This window comes from Cebus imitator, unplaced genomic scaffold, assembly GCF_001604975.1.
Source record: "Cebus imitator isolate Cc_AM_T3 unplaced genomic scaffold, Cebus_imitator-1.0 Scaffold326, whole genome shotgun sequence".
In the NCBI taxonomy this organism is placed as follows: domain Eukaryota; kingdom Metazoa; phylum Chordata; class Mammalia; order Primates; family Cebidae; genus Cebus; species Cebus imitator.
In genome coordinates, this window is record NW_016107641.1 from 2,387,588 (window position 1) to 2,412,669 (window position 25,082).

The window sequence follows — 25,082 nt, forward strand, 5'->3', positions numbered from 1 at the left end:
AAAAAATAAAAATAAAAAAAATAACATAATCAAGAGTTTACCAAAAAATATATATTTTTTATTATAATTTTTCAGTATAATTTGGATCAGTATAATTTGGACCATAATCTCAGAATTCTGGATGCAATACTCCAAGTCACTATATCCAGGAAAAAATTCCTTTGCAGAGGTTCCAATCTTAATTTCCTACATAAACTCAGACAATTTAACATTTTTTTTCCCTTCACCAAAACAGCAGAATCATGGGGATAAAAATTGACACAGGATGTCTAAATGGTATAGAATAACTCATTGAAAGCTCCTTTATCAATGGATCCTTTTAAAAGGTAAACAGACATCAGCCAAAAACGGTGCAGTAAAAACCTCTGAAAACTCTCTCCTCCCTGAAAGCAATGGGAACACTGATGAGAATCACATGAGAATCAACTGAAAAGTAGCCAAAGGCTTGCAGCAATCCAGGGAGTGCTTATTCAAGAAAAACCAGGTGAATCTTGGTAAAAACAATAAACTTTGCAGTGTTTTATCTGCCTTATTCACATCCCACTCTCCCAAGCTCCATCTCAGCCTTAAAAACTAACCTTCCTGAGTCACAGTGAAAATCAGCAGCCATCAGAGGGGGCAAAAGAAAGCTGAAGCTTCTTCAAAGCCCAATTCTCAGAGAACTGTCATTATTTGACCTGTCTGGTGGTCCCCTGGAGGGCCCGCTCAGAAGGCTATCTTTGCTTGCCCAGTATGAAAAGCCTAATTCTTGTGAGGGTTTGCTGAAAACAATTACAGGCAATTGTTTAACACTGAGACTTCTTGAGGTGGTTGCTAACAACTGGGGCAAATAATAGGCTAACCAAAAGCTTCAAAGGAAAAGCTGAAGAATGAGATGTCCACCAAGGGCTTTGAAAAGTTCTGATATATTAAAATCATAAGGAATCTAGAGGGCTCATGCATGACCATGGCCATATCAATGCTCAGGAAAAAAAAGAGAAAGCCCTCAGCTCTCTCTTCTGCCTGACCTTTACAGGAAGTGAAGCCTAAGGCAGCGGCATCAACTGCTTAGTGTAGTGTTGAAGGTGGGCTGCACCTGCACATAGAGCCCTTCCACAAAGACTGAGAGACTTATTAGTTTCAGGCATCTAAGGAACTCTGTTCAATCACTAGTTGACCACTAATCTAATGAGCAGGGACGTCACTGGCCATACACAAGAAAGAACATAGACATCACAAAACTTGTTTAGAAAAGTCATTTAAAAAACAGCAAGAATGATGAACTGTGATGAAAATCTGATTTCCAGGGTCACATTACATTATTTAAATGTCAAGTTTTAAACAAAAATTAGGAGACATGGAAAGAAATGAGAAAGTATGGCCCATACTCAGAAAAAAAAAAAGCAGTCATTCATTAGTAACTGTCCCTGAGGTACCCAGATGTTGGACTTAGTAGGCAAAGAATTTACATCAGCTGTTTAAAATATACTCAAACAGCTAAAGAAAACTATGTCTAAAGAACTAAAGTATAAGAACGATACCTCTCAAATAGTATTAACAAAGGGATAGAAATTATAAAAAATAAACAGAAATTTGTCATTGAAAAGTACAATACTGGAATAAAAAATTCACTGGAGAGATTGAAAGCAATTTAGAGCAAACAGAAAAAACAATCAGTGAACTTGAAGATAGGTTGATTGAGATTGAGTCTGAGGACCAAGAATAAAGAATGAAGAAAAATAAAAGAGCTTCTGAGACCAGTAGAACATCAAGTGAATCAACAAATACATAATTTGGGAGTTCCAGAAGATAAGGAAAGGGGTAGAAAAAATATTTGAAGACATAACGGCACAATATTTACCAAAGATTAATCTAAACATTCAAGAGGTTCAAAAAACTTCAAGTAGGATAAAGTCAAAGAGATCCACAGGTAGACACACCACATTCAAATCACTGAAGGTGAAAGAGAATCTTAAAAGCAAAACATAAGAAAGAAAATACACTCTTCTAAAAGTTGTCTACAAATCTCTCTGAGGCACAGGGTGGCTTCAAGATTAGACCTTGGAGTCTTATTTTTGTCATGTATGTCTTTGGAGGTAATGTGGTTGGGTACAAATTTTATATAATTCATGGAAACGGAATAACAATAAACTAAATTCTTCAACCCAAATGAGTGTTTAGAACCCTAAACTAATCTCTAAGCAGTAACAGATTCTAAGTGGAAATAAAAAATCCACTTTTGCAGGAAAAAAAAATAGTAACAGCAACTGATAGTGCATTAATGGCACGTATGTGGGAATACTATTTTAGGTACTTGGATAAAAGGCTCAACTTACATACAGTCCCTGATTAAGAGTTTATTAAGAGATATGATGTAATCACTATTTTCCTTGGCAGTATATTCACAAGAAAATACTGTTATATAGTGATATCTCAGTCTGAAGAAACAAAAAATATTTAAATTTCTGTAACAGACCTAAAGTATACATTTGACTATATTTCCACCCTCCTCCTCCCATATTAACTTAAAGAAATCAAGAAGAAACACTAAGATAATCAGACTTTTTCTTTTAGGATTCAAAATTAAACAAAAGGTTGTTGATTTATTTCTCTAAACACTGTTCCTGTGCTGCTTATATTTACACAATGTCTTCATACGAAAGTACAACAAGCCACTTGAAATTTATTTTTAATAGAAACAAATCACTCTCAAAGTACAATGAGAGAATTATAATAGAATACATACTCAAAGGCATATCACTATGTTCATCTTAGGAGCATTATTTTATCATAAAATTTCAGACTGGGGGTAACTGAATTTTTATCCCTGTTCCTCAGATAAAGATGTCAGGAAAGAAAAGATAAAGATAGGATGTCTTACTTAAAATTAGGAAAATAAGGCTGTAATAATTTCAAAAACTAAGTATAAATTAATGGATAAAAATTTTGGGACTAACGCCCATAGAAGAGAAAAGCTATCGTGGGTAGCCTCTACTCTTCATGATAGATATTCACAGATGGGGAAGACTACCCCATTTTCCAGGCTTCCCAAAACTAACCTGTGATGATTAGACATTCATTGTGATCCAGCACCTCAGTGAAGAGCCGTGAAACAATCAACTCAGGATTGATTAAAAATCGGATTTCTTCTTGCACAAGTCCTGCACTGGTTACACCACCTCCAACAAAACGATTTGCAAAATCCACCTGTTTGGGGAAATGTGGCATGTTAAATAACGGTCAAAAATACCTACATATATGATCAAGAAGCACACAGTTTCTAAGCTCTCATCTTTTCCTCTCCCATGAAAATCAATCCCCAAATAAGTAAACTTCCCAGGAAGGGCAGATTATGGTTGCTTGCACTCTTTCCATCTCACTACAATTAACATCTCTGCTTATTTCTCTAGATCACAGAACCAGAGAAGGATCTGGAAAATGGAGCTTTTAGGTAAAATATTATGTATCATACAGACTCTTGTATATAAACCTATTTGTGTCTCAAGGGCCACAAATCAAGGGGGTTCTTTATCTGGGAAGATTTCAAAGTCATTCTCCCCCATTCACTACTCAATTTCCCTTTATGTATTTCACGTGACTTTAATAAAATCACACATTTCTTATGTAATATGGTAACCGAACACTTGCCCTAAAGAACCGAAAAGTTTAGTAATCAACTTTTGGGGTCACCTTTTCCAACCTTATTGGAAAAATAAAGAGATAGAATTTTTGTCCTTCTAAATTCAACCCCCAAAAACATGAACATTACAAACTATTTTTAAAAAATGTAACCAAGGAAAAAAGGAAGATAGAAAACCCAGTATAGCAACAAAGTGTCAATTAAATTAATTTGGTTGGAAACTCTAAGGTTTATGTGGAGTCATATGGTGGCATCCCCAGACTCCTACTATTAAGGAAGAGTTACACAGTCCTCCAGAGAAACTGAACTCAACTTGCTGGCATTACTTCCATTTGTCCAGTGTGTCCAGCACTGTGCCACCCTCATGAGGCAACATGTAAGAAATAGCAACTATCTTTTCCTTAGTGAGATCATCTGAGGAGTTAGATTACACAAAAACACACACACACAGACACACACACAACTTGTGTACATATACAGTCATACACATAAGTAAAATAGAATTTACTAAATACCGCAAGGCTTATATGCTCTCCAACTATTCAAAAATATATGATTTCTTAAACCTTTAGTGTTCTCTAAAGCAATTGATACTAAATGACAATCTGAAGCCTATTTTATAAAATAATAAAACAAGAATATGAATCATTTTATATGTAAAAATGTATGTGAAAAGAGACATAAATTAATAAAAGGCAAAGTAGTTTTACCATAGAAGAACTTAGAAAACACTAAAATATACCACTAAGGAGTTCTTCAAATGAGTTATCAGAATCATATATTTGGATTTGTATTCTGGAGTACTAAAATCAACACTAAAAAACCAGCGTAACTTAGGAAAATAATTTTGGTGAAACCAGTTTGTTGATTAGAATTAGTTACCTACTACATATGAGGTCTGGACTGGGTGATTCATGGCTTAAACTGTTCAATTCAATAAATATTTACTGAGTACTGTGCTGGGAACCATTGGATACAAAGATGAATAAGATGTGTATGATTCCTGGTCTCACAGCATTTGCAATCTAGACGGGAATCAGGCAGAATGAGAAGATGATTATTAAAGAGCTTGTTACCATGTATTTGATACTTCCTAATAATACAATTAACTAAAATTGGAGCAGGAGAGGAGCATAGAAAAGCTTTCAAGAGGATGTGGCAGCTGACATGCAGGCTGAGGGCATAGCTGCATAAGAACACAGGGAAAAAAAATGTAAATCGCTGTATGAGGGGAATGGTAAAACATTCCTCACGCTAAGCATGCAGTGTAGAATAGGTGGAAGCTTACAGTTGGTGATAAGGTAGTCTGAGGTCTAAGGAATTTTTACTCAATTTCCCCAGAACCTCTGAAGGTTCCAGGAAAGATTTAAGTAACACCTGGACCTATGTTTTAGAAAGATAATTCAGGCTAGAGTTTAAAGGATGAATGGAAAAGTGTAAAATTGAAAGTAGAAAGGCTGGTTAGGTGACTACTGAATAGTTTATACAAGTACTACTAGGGCCTCAAAAAGGAAAGTGGTAAAGTAAAGGAATGAGAGGAAACTTAGTAAAGAAATAAAATGGACTGCAGTAGAGAACTAAGAGACTGGCTGAGTGCCTAGAAGTATAATGATATTGTGCCTACAAATGAGAAACAGACAAGGTTTAAGATCGGATTAACTTAATTTTTACTGGAATAAGGTACATAACAAAAATAAAAAGATAAGGTCTATCCAACTTACGTTTTACTTGATAATGATCATGAAATACATTCAATGTGTATGATATTGTTCACTCTTTGAATAAAAGGCCAATATTTTTAATTTAAAAGGTGTGCACAGAAATAAAGACACTAAACTCAGCACACCTCTAAAGGCAGGAGTCTTTTAGAAAACCAAAGTTTTACTACTTAAAAAAATTCTTAACAATAAAGACTTTAACAGTTGAGATACCTGTTCCAGTACATGAAAACAAGAATGTGAGTGCATCTTTATTTTTAGCCAGTTATTTTCCAAGTCACTTTAAAGCTACCTGTTCAGACTACTCAGCTTCTGAATCATAACTTGATGAAAAGAGGAATGATAACACTCCTCAGAGAGGTTCTGTTGTTGCCATTCAGCATAATGTAATGTATATGCTACACAAGGAGCTTTGTAGCACTGCAATACAATATTTATTCCCTGATCTCCTGGGGAGACATGGCATGGGTAGGGAGAACAGTTAATAGCAAGAAGCCCTTACAGTATTCTTTTAATCTGCCGAGGTCTCACATTTCATCTATTTCAAGGAAGTGGGGAGGATCTCAACCTAAACTGTTGTTAAATAAATCCTTGTCGAATTATACTGTAATGAAAGGTCAGCCTTCCTGTGGTGCTAACTAGCAGTAAATTTGTTTAGTTCACGTGTATTAAGAATCTCTCAGTTTATCCAAGACTTCAAAGTAGGAAAGAATTTTATGAAGAGAGGAATGTGGGGGAAGATGTGATATTAATGTGAACCAATATTTAAGTCTATTTTAAGATTATTTTTTAAACAGAGAAAAGATATAGGATTAAATGCAAATTTAAATATGTTTTGTTCTGTTTTGTTTTTGTTTTGCCAAAGTTAAACACAGGAAAAATATTAATTCAGCTGTTCTAAGTATTTTTGTTTATAAGCTCAAATAACCACTGGGAGAAGGTGATTTAGAAGAAAACATGGTTTATCTCTTTGAAGATTTTAATTACAAATATGTCCAAATAAAAGACCATTTAAAAAAGAATCTCAGTTTCATTTAAATAATAACTAGACACAAATTATATAGTAAGCCTTAAGTTATTCAAACAAATCAGTCCATTTTCAGGCAACTGTTTTCTTTAGATTCTGAACCAATATAAGCACCAAGTAAGAATCCAAGAAAAAAAAAAAACTATTCTCAGTATAAATGAGATGGTATACAAGCTTCTTTCAAAGAAAACTCAGTTTACAATGCTCTTATAAATGGGATAAGGACACAAAACACTAACATTTTGTCTCTGATTAATGAATTTTAAAGAAGCACTATAAATCAAAAGGTTAGGTTAGATATTACTATATTTTAAACATGGGGTTTTTGTTAACCCCTTCTCTAAAAATACTTTTTAAAGGTAAAGGCAATAACAGATTATTAACAAAGATTGAAGGGTAGACAGAATTACCTGCTTTTAACAAGGAAAGGACATAGCAAGCATAGCTAGCTCAAATGCACAAAACTTTTACATATAAGAGAGAAGCCTTTCTTATCAATCAGTTTTAGATGTCTGTCCCCTCAACCTAAACAAAGCTATTGGTGGCAGAAAGACATCTCAAGCTGGTCATCAACTGGGGCAAAGCAAGAAGAGCCTTTAAGGAAAAAGAATGAAAATGTTTGGTGACAGTCTGTCAAGACTATACCCTGGGAACTTCCTCCACTGTCAACCTACAATCAATGTCTGAACCAAGAAGACTGATGCTGTCCAGATCTTCCAATTTTCTGTCAAAGGCTTTTTAGAGAAGCACATATAAGAAACAGAGTATACCCTGGCAAATAACAACATGACCAAGGCTGTCAAAGTGATCTGTTTGGTGTTTTTCTTCATTCTGCTATCGTGCTTCTTTGCATTAAATCAGTTTAGGAGACAAATAAACAGCTTTTCAAACTTCTTTTGCTTTCAGAAGCTTGACAAGAGAAAGTCCTAACCATACACAGGCACTACTGAGATTCACCTACCTGTAGCATGCCTCTGCCATTTCCTTCTATGGTGCCTTCGTAAGTGACATGCAATCGTGTCAAGGGTTTTTCACATCTACAATGTAAAAAGATATTCCCTTACTTATTATTTTCATGACAAGTCATTCACTCTGGACAAATCTGAAAATACAAGCGACTATTCAAAAACTGAAACCACCCCAAATCTCAAAAGCCAGAAACAGATGCCTACTGTTAACATTCTTGTTATTGATCCTCCTCATTCAAACACGTAAATATACATATTTAAATTAATATGGGATAACATACTGTTTGAAACCTGCTTTTCCTCTAAATAATATGGAAGATTTTCTTCTTTAAAACAATTGAAAAACATTTTAAAATATAAAAAAGTAAACATCTATGAAATTTAGTTATGGCTAGAGTTGGCAATCTGAGGAAAATGTAGAAAAAATGTGTCAGTAAATCATATATGATTCTCATATGGCCTCTATTTTCTATTTTCACTGTTTGATAACCGGGGGAGGGTGTGGGTGTGTGTGTGTGGGTGTGTGTGTGTGTGTGGGTGTGTGTGTGTGGGTGTGGGTGTGTGTGTGTGGTGGAGATGTCTTGATGAAAATACAGGGTACTTTTCTATTAATAAGGTTAACAGATAAACCTAGTATCTGTAATTCAAAAGGTATAATTATTTTTTCCCCTTTCAACCACAGTCACTGAGGTATTTACTTGGCTTATATTAACAACAAATGTCATTGTATTAACAGCATTTGATAACATTATTTTACTTATTAGATTTTTTCCCCTGATCACTCACTGAATAAAAAATAGAAATTACTATGAATGTAACAGAGGAGATCCAAAGGTCTAACTTACATAAGGGTGCCAATAATCTTTTTTTGGGGGAGTCGGGGAGCTGGGGGAGAGGATTCTATTTTCAGAAAATAGTCCAGGAGGTTAGCTGGAAAAGTACTGAGAATTGCTTGATTCTTTCCTGGTTTCAATGAATTTAAATACATTTCTGGCAAAACTCCAGCCGAACAGACTGATAGCTTTAACTCAGAAGGTAATTCTGTACAGGTTCTGTCTAAGAGCTTTATTTATATTAACTACTTGAATCCTCTCAACAACCCTATAACTATCTCCTTTCATAGACGGGAAACAAAGCACAGAACTTCTAAGTAAGCTAATCAAGACTAGTAAATAAAGTAGCAGAGATGTGAAACTACGTAGTATCACTCAATTGTCCAAGCTCTGAATCAGTATGCTCTACTTTTAGAAAAATTACTTTCCCAGTCTCTTGTAGAAAGCAGTATCATAAGTTTGATTTTTTTTTAACTTCCTTTTTAAGGTCCTACTTTCCTAGCCATTTTATTCAGAGGAAGACCCCTGTGAGCATACTACTAAAAAGATAAAGAAGCATAATCTAAAAATCTCTGGGCTGTCAGTCAGGACTTCAGAAGAGGAATTCCATCAGTTGTCAACTATTTCCCATGACTGCAGCTAGAAACTTTATAGTATAGCTCTTAATAAAATTATGAAATTGCTAAAAACTTTTTTTGGGTTTTGTTTTGAAGCATCTTCTAACTTCCTGATAGGTCATCCTCTATACCCCTGCTTCAGGAGTCAAAGACATAGATGATTAGGGCTCTCTGTGATGAAGGTTGGCAAAAGTATTTGCTGATAATCAAAGGGTTAATTATACCATGCCAGAAACTTGGAATTCAGAAAAGCCTCTAAGCTCCTGGCACCCATTTAGCCCCTTACTCTTGGAAACACCAACAATCCTCATCTCTTCTTCATTCTCCCTCTTTAAGTGAATGCATGTTTCTGGTTCTGTGAAGTCTGGGAGACTGATTTTAATTACATTCTCCAACTCACTTAAGAAGCAGCTAAAACAAAAAAGAGATCAATGAAATAAAAATAAGTTAGCAAAGTTATCAAGTTAAATTCTGCCTATCAAAATTAAGGGGACAATCTTGGTCTCACTTAGAGGCAAAGTTACTATGTATCATTGACACAGCAGCCTTGCCAGTCTCTGCATTTTGACCTGTCCCTTTTCTCCTACATGGTGGTAGAGAAATGGGTGTTCTTTCACATTAATGCCAAATGAATGTCAGATGCAAAGTAGAGATCCTGGATGAATTAAAAATAAGCCCTCAGATTTATCTGTAAAATCTACAGCAAAGTAACAGGAACAAAACATCTGCATTACTATGAGAGATTAATAGAAGAGTGAAGAAAAACAATCTTCTGCACCACAGAGATGACACAGCAGAATGGTACTTTTAATTCCAGGCACCATATTTTAAGAGGGCCGAATGAATGGGACTATGTTAAGAGCAGAGATAAAGGGTTTAGAATCCATATTACACGTGAAATAGAAGAAATGAATCAGTTTAGTATGAACTTGTGTGCACTGTTAGAGAGGGAAGTAGGTCAAGAAGTCATTAAGATACATGAAGGGGAGTCAAACTAAAAATTCAGATTTATTTATGTAGCTCCAGAAGAACCAGGAATGGTGGAGAGTGAATATAGAAGACTTTTAGTGAATGAAAGCATGAGATGACAACACAAGGAGCCACCAATGGAACTAACTGATGTGAAACAGAGAATCTGCCATCATGGAAGCTATCCAGTTTCCATCTGTCGCAGGTATTACAGAAATGATCAACAGTTTTAGTAGGTGGCTGGGGTTCCTTTCAGATCTAACATGTCGTGATGCCAAAATGCTGTACATGTTCTCATCTTTTTCTGGCTCATTGTTTTTTCTCTCTTTAGGTTGCTTAACCTTTTATCTACTTCCCTCTATTAATAATCATCTAAACCATGCACTTGGTCTTCTGAAGTAAATTTCTTTTTCTTTCGCCTCACAAATAAACATCTTTGATGGATGAAAACACCACAGGAAAGCCACCTACGCAGATATGACTTCTCAGGTTAACTTCTTTTAAGTGATTTCCATTCATCACTAATTCCAAACCAAACAATTACAAACTATCATAAAATTACTAGAAAGTGAAAATGGGAGGCATTGGTTAAATATCTGTTTAGTATGCTTCATCATGTATTCAAACATATTTAAAAAGTTAATCCACACTTCTTTAAGTGTACTGGGGGACTTGCTTTAGATTAAAAATAAGTTAACTATTTCAGGACACTAAGGCTCTTACAAATCTGAATTAGCTCAGATTGGCTGCTATCTCTTCAATATTTTCTGATAAATAAGTAACAAACAGTAAATACCAGCTTCCACAAAATCTACCAGTAGTGCACATGGGCAGCCAAACTTAAAAATTCTTGCCACTCAGACAAATTTTAGATGGTTACTGTTCACTCAGATGTAAATAATAAAAAGACTTCTCAATCTCGTCCTCCAGAAAGAAAAGCCATGAAGTTCAAACACTAACCAAAAAAGGGGGAGGAAAAACATTTAAATATTTATATTCTTTTTATTAGTATCTTCACATACAACACTCCGCAATTCTAAACAGGACTTTCTTTCAGAAGACAAAAAAAGACAAAATGGTAGAAATCAAAGAGTTATATAAACTTTGATTTAAAAGGCACGACCTTTTCAACAATGAGAGCTATCAATAGATCATTTATGAGTAGAAATTCCCTGGCAGTAGGATAATTAGAGGTTGGAAAACCATCATTCCAGGTGCTATAAAATAGAATCCTCTCACAATGTAAGAGTCCTTTAGTTCTAGGCATCCAGGATTATTTTTATTATTATTGTTACCTTTCCCACTCTGGAAAATCTTCAAGACTCTGTCTTGTAAATGTCACCAACCCAGTAGGTTCTACAGAAGCAATAAAAAAAAAATACCCAAAATAAGTTTCAATTTTGAAAAGATTATACACACATACATACACACACACTCAGTAAAAGAATCTAACATTGGCTATAAAACTCATCAGGAAATATCAAGCCTAGCATTGGAATATAACAGAATACTGATTGAAAATAATATTATCCTTACAGTAGAAACTCCTTCTACACAATAATAAGCCTTCGCTAAACAAAACTAAACAAATAATAGCACAACAGTAGGATTTGAGTGCTGGTACTTTTTGGTGAAGTTTTTGAAGCTGAATACACTTTTTAAAAAAAAGCATTGAAAAAAAGAACGTACAACTGGTACACCAATAAAGACAAAATTGAATTCCAATTTGTAGACTCCTTTACAAAGAAAGAACTTAACCCTACATTCAAAGACTGGTGAACAGATACACATTTATGTACTTTAAGGTAAGTGAAATGTAACAGATTTAAAAAGGAAATCATTTACACATCCTCTGGAGTCAGTACAGTTAAGTCCCGGGCTTACATAGTGGGCAATCACTCTACTTGTTAGTAGAGTCTTAGCCAGAGGAAAAATTACTGGTTCTAGGAGTTTACAGAACAAAGATGACATATTTTTCAAGGAGCAATGAATTTGGGAGAATTAAAATGAAGTACTATTAATGCAGTCAATAATTTTAGAGAATGAGTTCCTTTTCTAGTCAGATTTACTTTTTTTAATGCTAGTAACAAAAAGAAACAAATCAGCTGGCCAGAAGTAATTTGTCTTGATTCAAATCAAAGAACAAACTAAAAAGGCCATGCCATTTCTGCTTTCTTGAATAGAAAAAAAGCTCTTAAGGAAAGAAAGAGATGTCAGGAACTATTAGTGATGACGGAGTACAGCCCAGCAAAATCCTGGCCATCATCATTTCATTCCTATACACAATTCCACATTTTCTTGTTCTCAGTCAAAAGAAAGCACCACTAAAAAACCATATGGAACAGTTGTGGTAGAAAACAACATTTTGTGTTAACATGGGTCATACTTTCTTTAGATATCTAACTTTAAGATAAATGGATAGCATATTTAAAACTCACAAGTAAGTGGTCAAACAACTCAAACACTAGAGAAGCAATTCCATGAATATAATAGAACATCTATCTTGTCATTCAGTAACTTAGCCGAGAAGTAAGAACATTAAAATGTCCTTCATATATACAAAGAGATGCTAAGATAAATTCATAAACACTGCTGGCAAAGCAAGAAAAGGCAGAAGAACATGGTTTCTTAGATATAATTATTAACAAAAATGCCTTGAGGGCACATCTGTTAGCTTTCTTTCATAAAAAGGGGACTTTCACCTCAGAATAGAACACTTTGGTTAATCAAATACTTCCCATAATAAAGTCACAATATATGCTACATATAGGTCATAAATTTTCAAAAACCTGATCTATAAGATACTTTATGTAAAACTATGTAGAAAATAATTTAATTAAGAAGGCTCTTTAAACTCTTTCAGTCTCAAGATCCTCATCAAATATAAAATATACATGTTTAACAACAGCAAAAAGTTGGTCCTGATGGAATTCTAGTTTATCAATTCTAAAAGGCATGTTTTTTCACTTATTAAATTTCTGAAACTGGAATACATCTTTTATAATAGAGGTATCTTACCATAGGTCTAGACCAGAGGTGAATTTATTCTGCTTCTGCTGTCATTTGGGAGCACCACGAGCCCAATATCATCTGAATTAAATCGTTTGTGGCAGGCCTTTATGGACCACACTGGTGGTAAGAGTGCACACCCAAAGCTTAGGGCTTGTGGTTCAAATTCTCAGAGAAACGTTTTTTTCCTTTCTCTATTTAGTGTCAAGGTTGAGACTTGCACATTTCTTTATGGTCCCTTTTCTGGACGGTCAAGTTAATTTCTCATTTATCCTTAGGTGTAACACTCTTGTGAGTCAGGTCTCCTACTAAACTCCCTGTCCTGCATGTTTTTTTCCTTCTTAGAGGGATATAATGTAATAGCACTTAAAAAAAAAATCTATGACATCTTAGATTTGGTGAAATACAGTTACCTTAAATAAGCTTCTGAAGTCTATTGAGTAGGCTCCAGGACTTCTATACAGTTACTCACTAAACTGCAACCTCTTTTATTCTCTTTAGTATTTCCTCCTTAAGCTGTTAGCTTTACATACTGAAGACCAAGAGCAATGTTATATTGTATTTCTACAAAGAAGTTAATTACCATGTATAGTGAATAAGTCAGAAAATAAAATGTCTACTTATATTTCTTCAAAGTCCCAATATTTACAATGGTATATACATTTCTAGTTGAAAAAACAAACTTTTAGCTTTTTCCTCAAAGTATTTGAAATTCTAAAATTTAGAAAGCCAAGTAAGTTTTTAGAGAAGACATATGTGATTTGACTCCCAGGACAAAAAAATGAACTCTGGGTCAGGCATGGTGGTTCATGTCTGTAATCCCAGCATTTTGGGAGGCCAAGGTGGGCAGATCACAAGGTCAAGAGACTGAGACCATCCTGGCCAACATGGTGAAACACCAGCTCTACTAAAATACAAAAATTAGCTGGGCATGGTGGCAGGCACCTGTAGTCCCAGCTACAGGCAGAAGAATTGCTTGAACTCAGGAGGCAGAGGTTGCAGTGAGATGAGATCACGCCACTGCACTCCAGGCTGGCGACAGAGTGAGACTCCATCTCAAAAAAAAAAAAAAGTGAACTCTTATTACTTAGTTATAATAATTCTACTTAAAATGGCAACTCAAAGTACTGTAAAAACAAAACAAAAAATAAACCAATAGTAATAATTCTAATTAGACCTAGAATAGCCAAAAAAAGTAGTCATCTTTTTAACAAGTCATTACAATACAAGTTCTAATTTGATTTTATGTCTCATAGGTCCAAATGATTCTGCATTTTAATATTTCATTCAGTACAGGGCACAAAACTGAAATTCAATAAACTACAAGATAAATAATCCCACATCAAAGAAGCATATAATCTTCCCTTAAACATCAAAATCCTGATAATTGATTTCTTTCTAAAAATTTAACAACGTCCAACAGCAACACATTCAATGGGGAAAATGCCAAGTACACTGTAATGCAAGAGTAAAAGAAGGATATGAGAAAAATGACCTTAAAATATTCAAAGACATGTTTTAAGACAATCCTACAACCCAGAACTGAAGAAAAGCCATTTCACTTGACCAGCTTGACCTTACCTACTTAGCACAAAGAAACTTTTGAGGTGTACTGGTTTTCACTCACTTGTAGGAAAGGCTACCTATTGACCATAGCTTACATTTATTAAGCATGTATCTTCTTGTTTAATATCTGTAACTACCCTACAAGGTATTGGCCATTATTATTTCACAGATGATAAAACTGAAGCTTAGAGGTGTCAATAAACTCAACCATGGTCATTCAGCTTCTGAGATAAGAGTGGCAATACCAATTATTATCAGCTGGTCATTACCAGTATTTGTTGGACTGTCTCAGCTGCTATCAGGTTCTGGGTAAGCAAGAATATTAAGGTTCAACAGAGGAAGATGGAGATATAAAACTCAGTACAAAACAGTTTTATAAGAAATCCACAAAGGGCTTGGGGGGGCACAAAAAAGAGGAATGGATAGAAAAACAATGAATTAGTTGACTTATACAAATAAACAAGTGAATACTTCTTTAAATAAAGAGCATCCAAAATTTATTTCCTGGTCAATATAATTTCTCTGGTTTTTATTCATGAAAATCCTTTGATGTATATTACAGATTTCAGAGAATATGGGTCTGATTTCAGAGTATGTAAACCCCGCCCCACTACATCTGTAGCACACATTATGCTTATACACAACACAAGCATAAAATCTAGGTTATAATATCGAATCATTACTACTGTTTCAATGTGGTTGGAACAGGAAGCTTTACATTAAACACAAAACATTCCTCACGTGTCACTTGACTTGAACTGTTCCCATCAGCAAGAAAAATTACAGTAAGAATGAAAGGAATTTACTTTTCTCTGTGACTCTTCTAAAGTAGCAGAAGAGCGTTTTAAGTTTCTCCGGTTTCCTTGATGAACGTCCCTCAAACAACCTAAAAGAGATAAAATATAAGTGAGTGGAAGATGAGTTAAAATGCCTTAATAATTCACAAAACTACATCCATATTGCAACCAAGTAATAACAAGAAATAATTCTTCCAGAAGACAATTCTGTAAAGATAAGAACTGGAAAATTGGTTTAGATTCAAACAGTATCTGGAGAGGACTGAAACCAACTAGAACCAGGCTTCTTCAAAGCTGTTCAAATCAGACAGCATTTGCTACCAACCACATTTCTCCAACCTATCTTCCACCATGGAGAAAGCACCATCTAGCCCCTGAGTCAATTAGGGTCAGTCAGTTAATGCACAGCCACTTTCTCAATGGCTAATAACATTATACTTCATAACATTATTAGGTAGTTTAATATCTACCAAAACAGTATCTGAAAAAAAAAATCCCTATATCAGCGTTTGCGATGAAATGAGAGTGGAGGGGAACAGAGGTTCTATACACAGGCAGGTATGACAAGATATCAGGGCTCAACAGTCCTTGTTACTTAAACAAATATATTCTATTATGAACTGAATGTTTGTGCCCTCTCAAAATTTATATGTTAAATCCTTAATCCCTAATGTAGCTAAATTTGGAGATACGGCCTTTGAAGAGGTAGTAACGGTTAACTGAGGTCATAGGGTTGGGATTCTAATCTGATAGAACTGGTGTCATTTTAAGAGTAGGTGAGACTAGAGTACTCTCTCTGCCACGTGAGGACAAGAAGGCAGCCACCTATAAGCCAGGAAGAGAGCCGTCATCAGGAACTGAAGCAACAGCACCTTGATCTGCAGCTTCTAGTCTCCAGAACCATGAGAAAATGAATTTCTGTTGTTTAAGCCGCCCAGTTCTATGGGATTTTATTATGGCAGTCCAAGCTGACTAACAGAGCTTCCTTGCATGGTAACCAAAACAGTGTCTACCCTGTGTCATCTAGTTTTCAGCAACCCAGACTTGCATTACTTAATTCAGTTTCCTTTGAAATGACATAGCATTGTTACTGGTAACATATAATTCAATTTATTCCGAGGAAAGAAAAGCAGGGCTTTAAAAGCATTATGACCTGAGTAAGTAGGTCACTAAAAGATTTCTAACACAAAAGCAAGCTTTTGAGCATAAGATCTAGCTTTCCAAAGGCATTTAAAATTATAGAGATTCAGTGGCTATAAATGATGAGGTACTATTCATCTGCCTCTAGTCATGTACTCTGACTTTAAAACCAGAAACCCTTCAAGTAAAAGTCCAAGTTAATAAGTGCTGAAATGGGTAATATTCTTCATGATTACAAGAGCAAGCTTATGTAACTATGCCGAGAGGAAAAAGTTAATTCCATGAGAAAATCCTATTGAGTAACTGAAATAAATTAGGAAAAAGAAAGGAAATGCAGATTTCAAATGGTTCTATTTTCGATGATCTGAAATCTGTATTCAGGGTCACTTTATGGAAAGACAATTTATGTGAATATTTATTTCCTAAAACGAATACTAATGTAGGCCAGTATTTTAACCAAATCTAAAATCAGATCTCTTTTTAAAAATAGTTTAAGACAGCCCATGTAATAATTTGTACTTATTTAAAAGAACATATCTTTCTAAAATCTTTAACACACATACAGTTGCCAGCTAAAAGAAAGGCTCTTTGAGAGTGCAGGTTTCAGCATGGCTTCTTCTGGAATAGAGTTTATTTAAATCAAAATTATAGCCAAAATGAAGAAGCTACTTAGCAGTATAATTAAACATCCTATATCAATAAATACGATTTAATAAATGAATACCTTAGGCTCCACTTCAAAATCTCTTTCTAGGCTCACTATGTAGTAGAGGAAATCAGTATGAATATAAAAGTAGCTACCACCTTTTCCTAGAGATGAATTGATGTACTGTACAATTCAATTAAAGGATAAAAGATCCTCTTCAATAGAACTATTGCATAGTGAGGAGAAAATGGCTGTTGCTCTTAAGAAATAATTATCCAAAACATAGAAAAGGCATCCCTAGCTTCCACATGTGATCATCTATGTATAAAACCACATAAAAGGTCACATATTTTATAACCATGATGAGAAATTATTAACTTTAGGAGCCTCGTGAGACTGCAGATTTATTATCCTGGTGACACAAACTTTCCTGGAAGACTTTATGGCTGTTATTATCACCCACTACAAATGAACACCACTGTTTATTTTGCAGGTCCAAATCTTAAAGGTGCAAATCAAGCAGAATCTCAATGTACTCTGTTTATTCGCTGCTCCAATCCTAACTTCAAATCATTGTGGTGGTGGGTGTCGGGGGTAAGAAGGAGAGATAAAGTCAGAGATGAAGCAGGTTTAAAATACTTGTGATAATTCTCAGACTTGGCTGTTGTAAAATTTTAAAGTTTTATGCACAGCCACTCAAATAAAATGAATCATCCTGATATGGAAGCCAAGTAAAAAGAACAGAAATAGACAGGCAAACAGCATGAACGGAAGTCATCCCCAGAATGATATATAACATGAGGGACAGCTTTTGGGGGTGAGGAGGAAAACAAAAGGACTGAGGCTGGAGCCCAAGAAAGGGGTGAAGGGGGAGAAGAAAGATGGGGCAGGGAAGATAGAGAGAGGAGAAAGGCTGATATAAATGGTGCTAGAGACAGAGAGCATGAGAGACAGACACACAGAAAGAAAGACACACACAAACAGACTCAGAGAAAGTAAGACCTTCTCATAATCATTAAGCATCATTCCCCCAGAGACACCTTTTTATTTTTTTTTAACTTCCCAATACCTTTGTTTTTTAATTTAGATTTTTCAAGTCCTGGGTATGTATATTTGAAGGCCTATTTTGAGTCAGCAGTGTGCACATAAGCCAGGCCACAATAACTCCTCTGCATGTAGGGAAGATATTCGGGCATTTAATTAAAAATAATTATTAAAGAAATCAAACAGAAAAAGCCAGTCAGGCAACCTTACTTTGTCCTAAACAAAAGCGTATTTTCAATGAAAGAAGTCAGTCAAAGGTCAGATGCTTATTAGCTGGTGTTTCCCTTTGCATACTTATAAAGAGAAACAGAATTTAATAAAATCTTTCCCTGAATGGAATACTGATAATATTACTGGACTTTTATTCTAGGTATATCCATCCCCACTGCCCCATAAACCACTATGCCATTTCAAGTTAAGTAATAATCCCATTAGTATACCATAAATCAAGCCTAAAGCCCTACAACCTCCATTTTAAAATATGAGCAAGTGATAATCTGGAACCCAACCAGAAAGTCATTCCTGGCTCTTGTGTGAGGCACTCTGCCATATGGCCCCAGCAGCATTTTTAATCCAGGGAAGAGGCAGACGTAAAAACCTCCTGGGCTGACCACTGTTGAGACCCACAATTTATCTCTGACCATCTAGTTTCCATGCAAACTCAGAAACATCAATGCTAATCACATTGGAAGCCTTTATATGAATGTTTAGGACCTGAAAGGCAAACAGGGAAAAAGGTCAGCGGTATTTAACATAACTAAGCAGGGCTGAAAGAACACAGCAATAAATAAGGGAAGACATTCAATTTATTGACGTCAGCCTCCTACCACATACTCTTACCATTTTTCTTATTCAACTAGCTACCCATACCTCTTTTGAGATTAAATACCCACACACTCACACACACACTCACACTCTCTCTTACACCACACACACACCACTCCCTGCTGCTAGAAACTATAATCGTAAGTAGAAACTATGCATAAAAGGAAACAAGACAATAAAATGCTACATAATCAGCTTACCAAATGGCTCATCATATGAAGTACTGGATCTTTCAGAAGTCACATGAAAGTCGGGGGACTTTTGGTTGTTTGCCATTTCTGGAGCACTCTCAGAGCATTTTGCTCATGACAGGCAGTGTGATATAATAAAAGAACACTGAATTTGAGTAGAAGACAGTGATCAAGTTCCAGTTGTGCTAACAATTCATTTAATCTCCCTGAACCTTATCAAGAGAGGCTTCCCTACCTAGAAAATTCCTTAGGCAGAATCAAAACAAGCCATCAATAGACAGCATCAGTGGTGATGCACAGTCGTTTTTATTGTTTGCTAGCTTAGGCTCATTAAAACACATACCATCTCAAAATGAAAGGCAAGGGCAGACATCCTGGCTGCTTAGGATTCTCTACAACATTGTGGAGACTAACACTGGCTTACCTGCCTTAATTCGTTTTCAGTGTCATGGTATCCAAAAGAACATTCATCAGCTAGGAAGACAAAAATATGCCTGATTTCAAATCTTAAAAAGACCTACTTAAAATCTTATTTGGTGAGAATGCTATTTGCAGCAAGCTTAACTTCCTCATTGTCACTCTGGACTTATAAATGGCTTCAATTTATTTAATAGATCAATAATTATTTCTAAGAACAGTTCTAATTTCTGACTAGCCATGAGATAAGAAGTATTAATTCAGTTCATTCAAAGGGAGACTGTGTAGCAGAATGGTTAAGGGACACAGCTTCTCGAAGACTACGTTCTGCATTTGACTCTCAAGTCTATTAGTTACTGTGTTAACTTGGTGACGTAACCTACCCTCTCTAAACTTCCACCTAATTTTAAAAATGAGAGTAACTATTCCTAATCAATATCTAATTCATACTGTTAATGTGACAAGTAAATGAATTTCAGATAATGCTGAGTCTAAGGTACTTGTGCTAAATTAAGGCATTACATAATACCCAGCCAAAAAAAAAAAAAAAATCAACATTCATTTACATAAAGCAGTTGCATTGTTCTAATTAATATTTCCTTCATTTTAAAAAATGGCCCAGCCTTGAGTCCCATCAAGCACAACATGCTGATATTCAGAGCTAATCAGCTCAGTCTTCAGGATAAATGACGATGTACAATGAAAAAGATAAACCTGCCATTGCCAAGAAGCCCCAGACTTCCCCAGTTAGAAGTTTGGCTGAAAAACAAAGGTCTTTTAAAATTAAAATATATATTAAAATTAATGTAAATTCTGGTAATTGGTGACAGGAAATTGGAAATCACCAAAGCTAAGCCTTCTCAAGACATCTTGACTTCTGCCTGTCAGCCATCCAGCACGGGTGGGTCTTTACTGTTGAATAAGACAGCTGTCAGCATTGCAGGCTCCAATTTCTGTGGGATTCTGTGGATTCCATTTCTTCCATAAGAAATCAAAAGCTATATGCTGAATAGGTAAAATGGGTGAAGTAGACACAATGAAAATGTGTCTATGGAGGTGTAATTGGAAAGAAACTATCTACACTAGCTTTCTGGAAAAGCCTTAAAAAATCTGTGAAATTCCACCCTCAAAATCAATTACAAAAATCGTCTACTCTTACTAACTTGATTTCTGACAACTGACATGTTCTTCCCCTTACCTATTTTTCCTTCTGCACATAAAAGTAATATACGGGCTGGGCGCAGCAGCTCACACCTGTGAAACAGGTTCTTTATATAACTGCAATTGCAGATTCCAGTGCTCTGTTTTCTCTCAATTCTGCCCCAATTACTAACAAAATCAGAGGTAATGTTATTTTTAATTATATGTGGCTTAAAAAGAAAATGTCTCATAATTCCTAAGACTAAGATATAATATGAAAAGCAAAAGACAACAGACTGAGAACAAAGGGTCTAAATTATAGTCTTAGCACTCTGCCATTAACCAGCTCCATTATTCAAAACAAGCCACTTAATTTTATTCTCAAATATTTCACCTGTAAAATTTATTTTCATTCATTCAACAAGAATTTATTGAAGGCCTACAATACTTTTTTACTTTGTGAAAGTAACAAAGAAGAGGACAGTTAAGATCCCTGTCCCACTGAAATGATTAAATATGCAATTATGAAGTAGGCTAGGTGGTACAGTAGGAAAAGTAAGGGACAGTAAAGGTGCGCATTTGGTTGTACCTACGTAAGAAGTACCCTGGATGCCTCTCTCTACCCATCTACCAATCCAGCCCATCGCCATTACTCTGGCTACCCCTTCAAATGTCTCCACACCTCTGTCCTCTCCCCTACACTATCCCAGTTACCACGCTCTCTTTCCTGGTGCATTGCAATAGCCTCCCCAATTGGGTAAACTCATGTACTCTGGCCCCTCTCTGCTTGGCTCCCACATTACAGTCAAAATAAACTTTTGAAAATACAAATCTGAACATGTGTGTTAGTCTCCCTCTATCCCCATTATCTAATCCTCCAATGACTTTTCATTGTTTTCAGATGGCCTACTGAGGCACAGCATAGTCCAGCCCTCCACCTACTTTTGTAACCTCTCCCCTCTCCATGCTCCTTTTCACTCTCTGTGCTGTAGCCACACTGTCTTCTCTCAGTCCCTGGGCATGTCGGGTCCTTCTTGTGACAGTGTGATTGCACATAGTCTTCCCCCTGCCCAGAATGCAATCACCTCTCCTTCTCCTTGACGAAACTCTTATTCACCCTTTTGTACTTAATTCAAAAGTTACGTTGGGCATGGTGACATGCACCTGTAGTCCTAGCTAGGTGGGAGGAGCTCTTGAGCCCAGGAATTTGAGACCAGCTTAGGCAACATAATGAGACCATGTCTCAAAACAACAACAGAAAGAAAAGTTATTTCCTCAAAGAACGTTTCCTTTATTAAATTATCATCTTTCTTTAATAAAATGTCATGGTGCTGTGCACTTCTCCAGAGGTACATACAGGCTAGCATAGGAACCTAGAGTAGCAAACCCATCCTATCAGAATCTGAGTCACCAGAAAAACTGATACGTGAACTGAGTATTGAAGGAGGAATAAAAGCCATGTGTAAAAGAGAAGGGAATCTGGGTAGTTGTGAGGTTCGAAAATGAGATGATGCTACATAACAGTAGGAACTCAGAAACTGGTTTATCCTCTCTCTGTAACCTCAAGGCACTTAATACACTGTGGTGAATATTGCAGCTGCTCAATGTATATTTGAACTAAACATTGACTAAATACTAGTATCTAAAAACAAACTTAACTACTGTACTAATTTGGAAAACAGATTAAAAGCATGACTTTTGCAACTAATATTTATGTAACCAAAGAGTATATTATATAAACTACCCTGTTTGCTAACACTAGGATTTGAAGGAAATTTTCTTAGATAACATTATTTTTTCATTCTTTGCTGCTTCTTCCTTAGTTTGACAGTGGAGAGTAACTGCATATAATATCAAATTACCATCAACATTTTAATGTTTGAGCGTCATAAAAATATCACCAAACAATTATGACAGTCTAAGAGCAGCTTATATTCAATTCCTCTGCTATACTTACATCTGCTAAACACACACAGTAAAATCACTGAAATACCTAGTTTTTAAATGTTTTAATTAAAAATTTATATTAGGAACTAACCAGCTGAATTCTAGAATTCTTCTCATCTTAAGAAAGTGAAACATTCTCCAATTTTAAAAGGCTCAAAATAAGGCCCTTGGGGCTGACACTCTGATACTGGAGAGAACTGTGAATTCATTTCTCTGCCGCCATGTGGAGTTATAAGAATGCCGCCCATATAAACTAAGTTGCATTAGAAACAATGATACTCTAGTAGCAATGAGCACACCTATCACCCAGATGTTGGTCTCTAAATACCATTGTACAATAAAAGAAACCATGAATCCTTGAGAAAATGATTGATTCCAGGATTGAGGCATGGAAAATATAAGATGAACCTGGAACAATGTATAATTCCAGAAAGAAGGGAAATGTTCAAAAAAAGGACAGGGTTTATCAAAAGAACACAGCAGCCAGCCTAAAGGCCAAAGCTAGAATAATTAAAGCAGTAAAATAAATAATACTATTTAATTTAAACTCACACAACAAAATAAATATCCATGAGTCCATTCCGATATTTTAAAAATGGGGGAGAAGGGATAGCTCTTCCTTACAATGAAATTTCAATTAGCAAATGTAGAAGAGGGAAACAGGAAATTCACAACAGGCAAACACTATGGTAATAATCATTGCAGACAAGATCCAACAATGGATGCTAAAATTAGTAGGGATAACAACAAAAGGTCCTATGAATAATCAAACTGAAGAGGCATGTGGAGTCCAGAAAACTGAGAGGAACCATCTGAGAGGACAGAAAGAACATGGGTCCTCGAGTAAGACAGGCCTGAAATAAAATCTCAGTTCTGTGACTTACTAGTTCCTGGATCCCAATCGAGTTCTTTTAACCTTGATGAACTTTAATCACCTTGCTTGCAAAATGGTGAAAATGTCACTTAAGTACTGTAACAAGACAATTGCATATAAAATGCTTGGCCTATAGAATTCACTAAAAAAATATTATTTGCTCCTTCCACCTTTGTCTTTTTCATTGTTAAAGAGGTGTTTTCTGAAAACATACCGATTGAAGTTAATGTCTGGGTAACTAGAATACTCCGATTTCATCTTAGCATTTCGTCGTGGAAATGTGCAGAAAAAAGCATTAGCTAAAAGACTGGCAATCTGTTCCTGTGACATTGTGATGGAATGATTCATCTTCTGTTTCAGGAGCGGTATTGGCTGATAAAAGAAACAAAAAATATAGACGAGAAGAGCAATAATTAGTTTAGCAATTTCAAAGCAGAGGCACCAAACTGCATCTGCTAAATTAAGGCAGAAATAATTTCAGGCCATTCTTGAATCCTTAAATCAGCAATATTGTTAAAGTCAAGAGTTGTTTATCAGGGATGATTGAGAAAATATACTTACTTGACAAACTGCAGACTTCTAATCAATAGTAATGATAGTGAAGAGAATATAAAACATTACTTATTAGTGAAAAACAAGATTGCTTCAGCAAGTAAAATACCTTGTCCATGTAATGAAAAATGAAAATAAAAGATGAAACAAAAATATGTAACATTGCTTAAGCTAAATTTTGTTCTAATTTATACTAAAAATTATTGGCCAGAACAGTCTTTCTTAGTCCTAAAGAAAATGATCTAAGGAAGATAATTCAACAATTAAGTCTTTACCCTCTTTTTCCAAATTACACTTCATACCGACAATTTCTTCATAAGAATCAAATGTAACTTCATTAAAGCAATTAATAGAACATGTAAAAACCACTACACAGACATGTAAGTTTTAACAAGATAGACATTTCTTACATAACCAAACATTCCAAGTCAAGGAAGATGCAAGAGACTTTTTCTTCAAATCTTTTATGTCTAAAATGTCTTCTAGTTATACCACCAAATTCATTTTATTGTCAGTATAATCCACATGACCTGAGTATTGCGTTCAGTGGGCTTTATTCTATTTGTAAACCAAAAATAAAATTCTAATAAAAGACCCCCAATTGACTGAATAAACCCCTCTTCTGGGCCAAGGAGATTCCAAAGTTAACCTGAAACACTAGTCCACACCACAATAGGAAGGGTGGGTCCAACATGCCTCATTATATGCTCCTCATATTAGAATTCAGCACAGTAACCAGCACTAACATTAAAACAGAGACCTGAAGACTAGTGAAACAGATTTTTTGTTGTAACAAGACTCAGTTCCAGCCTGACTCTAGTATAGCATCACATGATAGATAGCAGGCCCTGGAAGAATACCACAAAATATATTTCTCTGACATATTTTGAAATAGCCCTGAAAAGCTGTCTGTTGGGAAAATCTACATTCTGTAGAGAATGCCTATTCCTTTCCAGGTGAGAAGTAAGAAAAGGGCTGGTACCTTTTTAGTTCCAATAAAAGCCCTGAGCCTGGTACCTGGAGGCTTCATCTCCGTGATAAAACCTTGGTCTCCATAAACCCTTATCTTAACCCAGATACTCCTTTCTATTAATTCCAGGTCTTTAGATAATAACTCTTCCAACCAATTGCCAATCAGAAAAATCTTTGAATCTACCTATGACCTGGAAGCCCTCCTTATTGA

The 25,082-nt window shown here is 35.5% G+C and overlaps 1 protein-coding gene across 5 annotated transcripts in view; it reads right to left on the reverse strand.

Moving 5' to 3' along the window:
• PARG (poly(ADP-ribose) glycohydrolase) overlaps positions 1 to 25,082 on the reverse strand; it is a 114,067-nt gene that overhangs the window by 36,060 nt on the left and 52,925 nt on the right. For all 5 annotated transcript variants that reach the window (XM_017504700.2, XM_017504701.2, XM_037730022.1 and 2 more), the window contains 5 exons: positions 23,562 to 23,719; positions 15,133 to 15,212; positions 11,047 to 11,107; positions 7,326 to 7,401; positions 3,039 to 3,186 (listed from right to left, as the gene is read on the reverse strand). In XM_017504700.2, the coding sequence (XP_017360189.1) occupies positions 3,039 to 3,186; positions 7,326 to 7,401; positions 11,047 to 11,107; positions 15,133 to 15,212; positions 23,562 to 23,719 (523 nt within the window). The remainder of the gene's footprint in view (positions 1 to 3,038; positions 3,187 to 7,325; positions 7,402 to 11,046; positions 11,108 to 15,132; positions 15,213 to 23,561; positions 23,720 to 25,082) is intronic.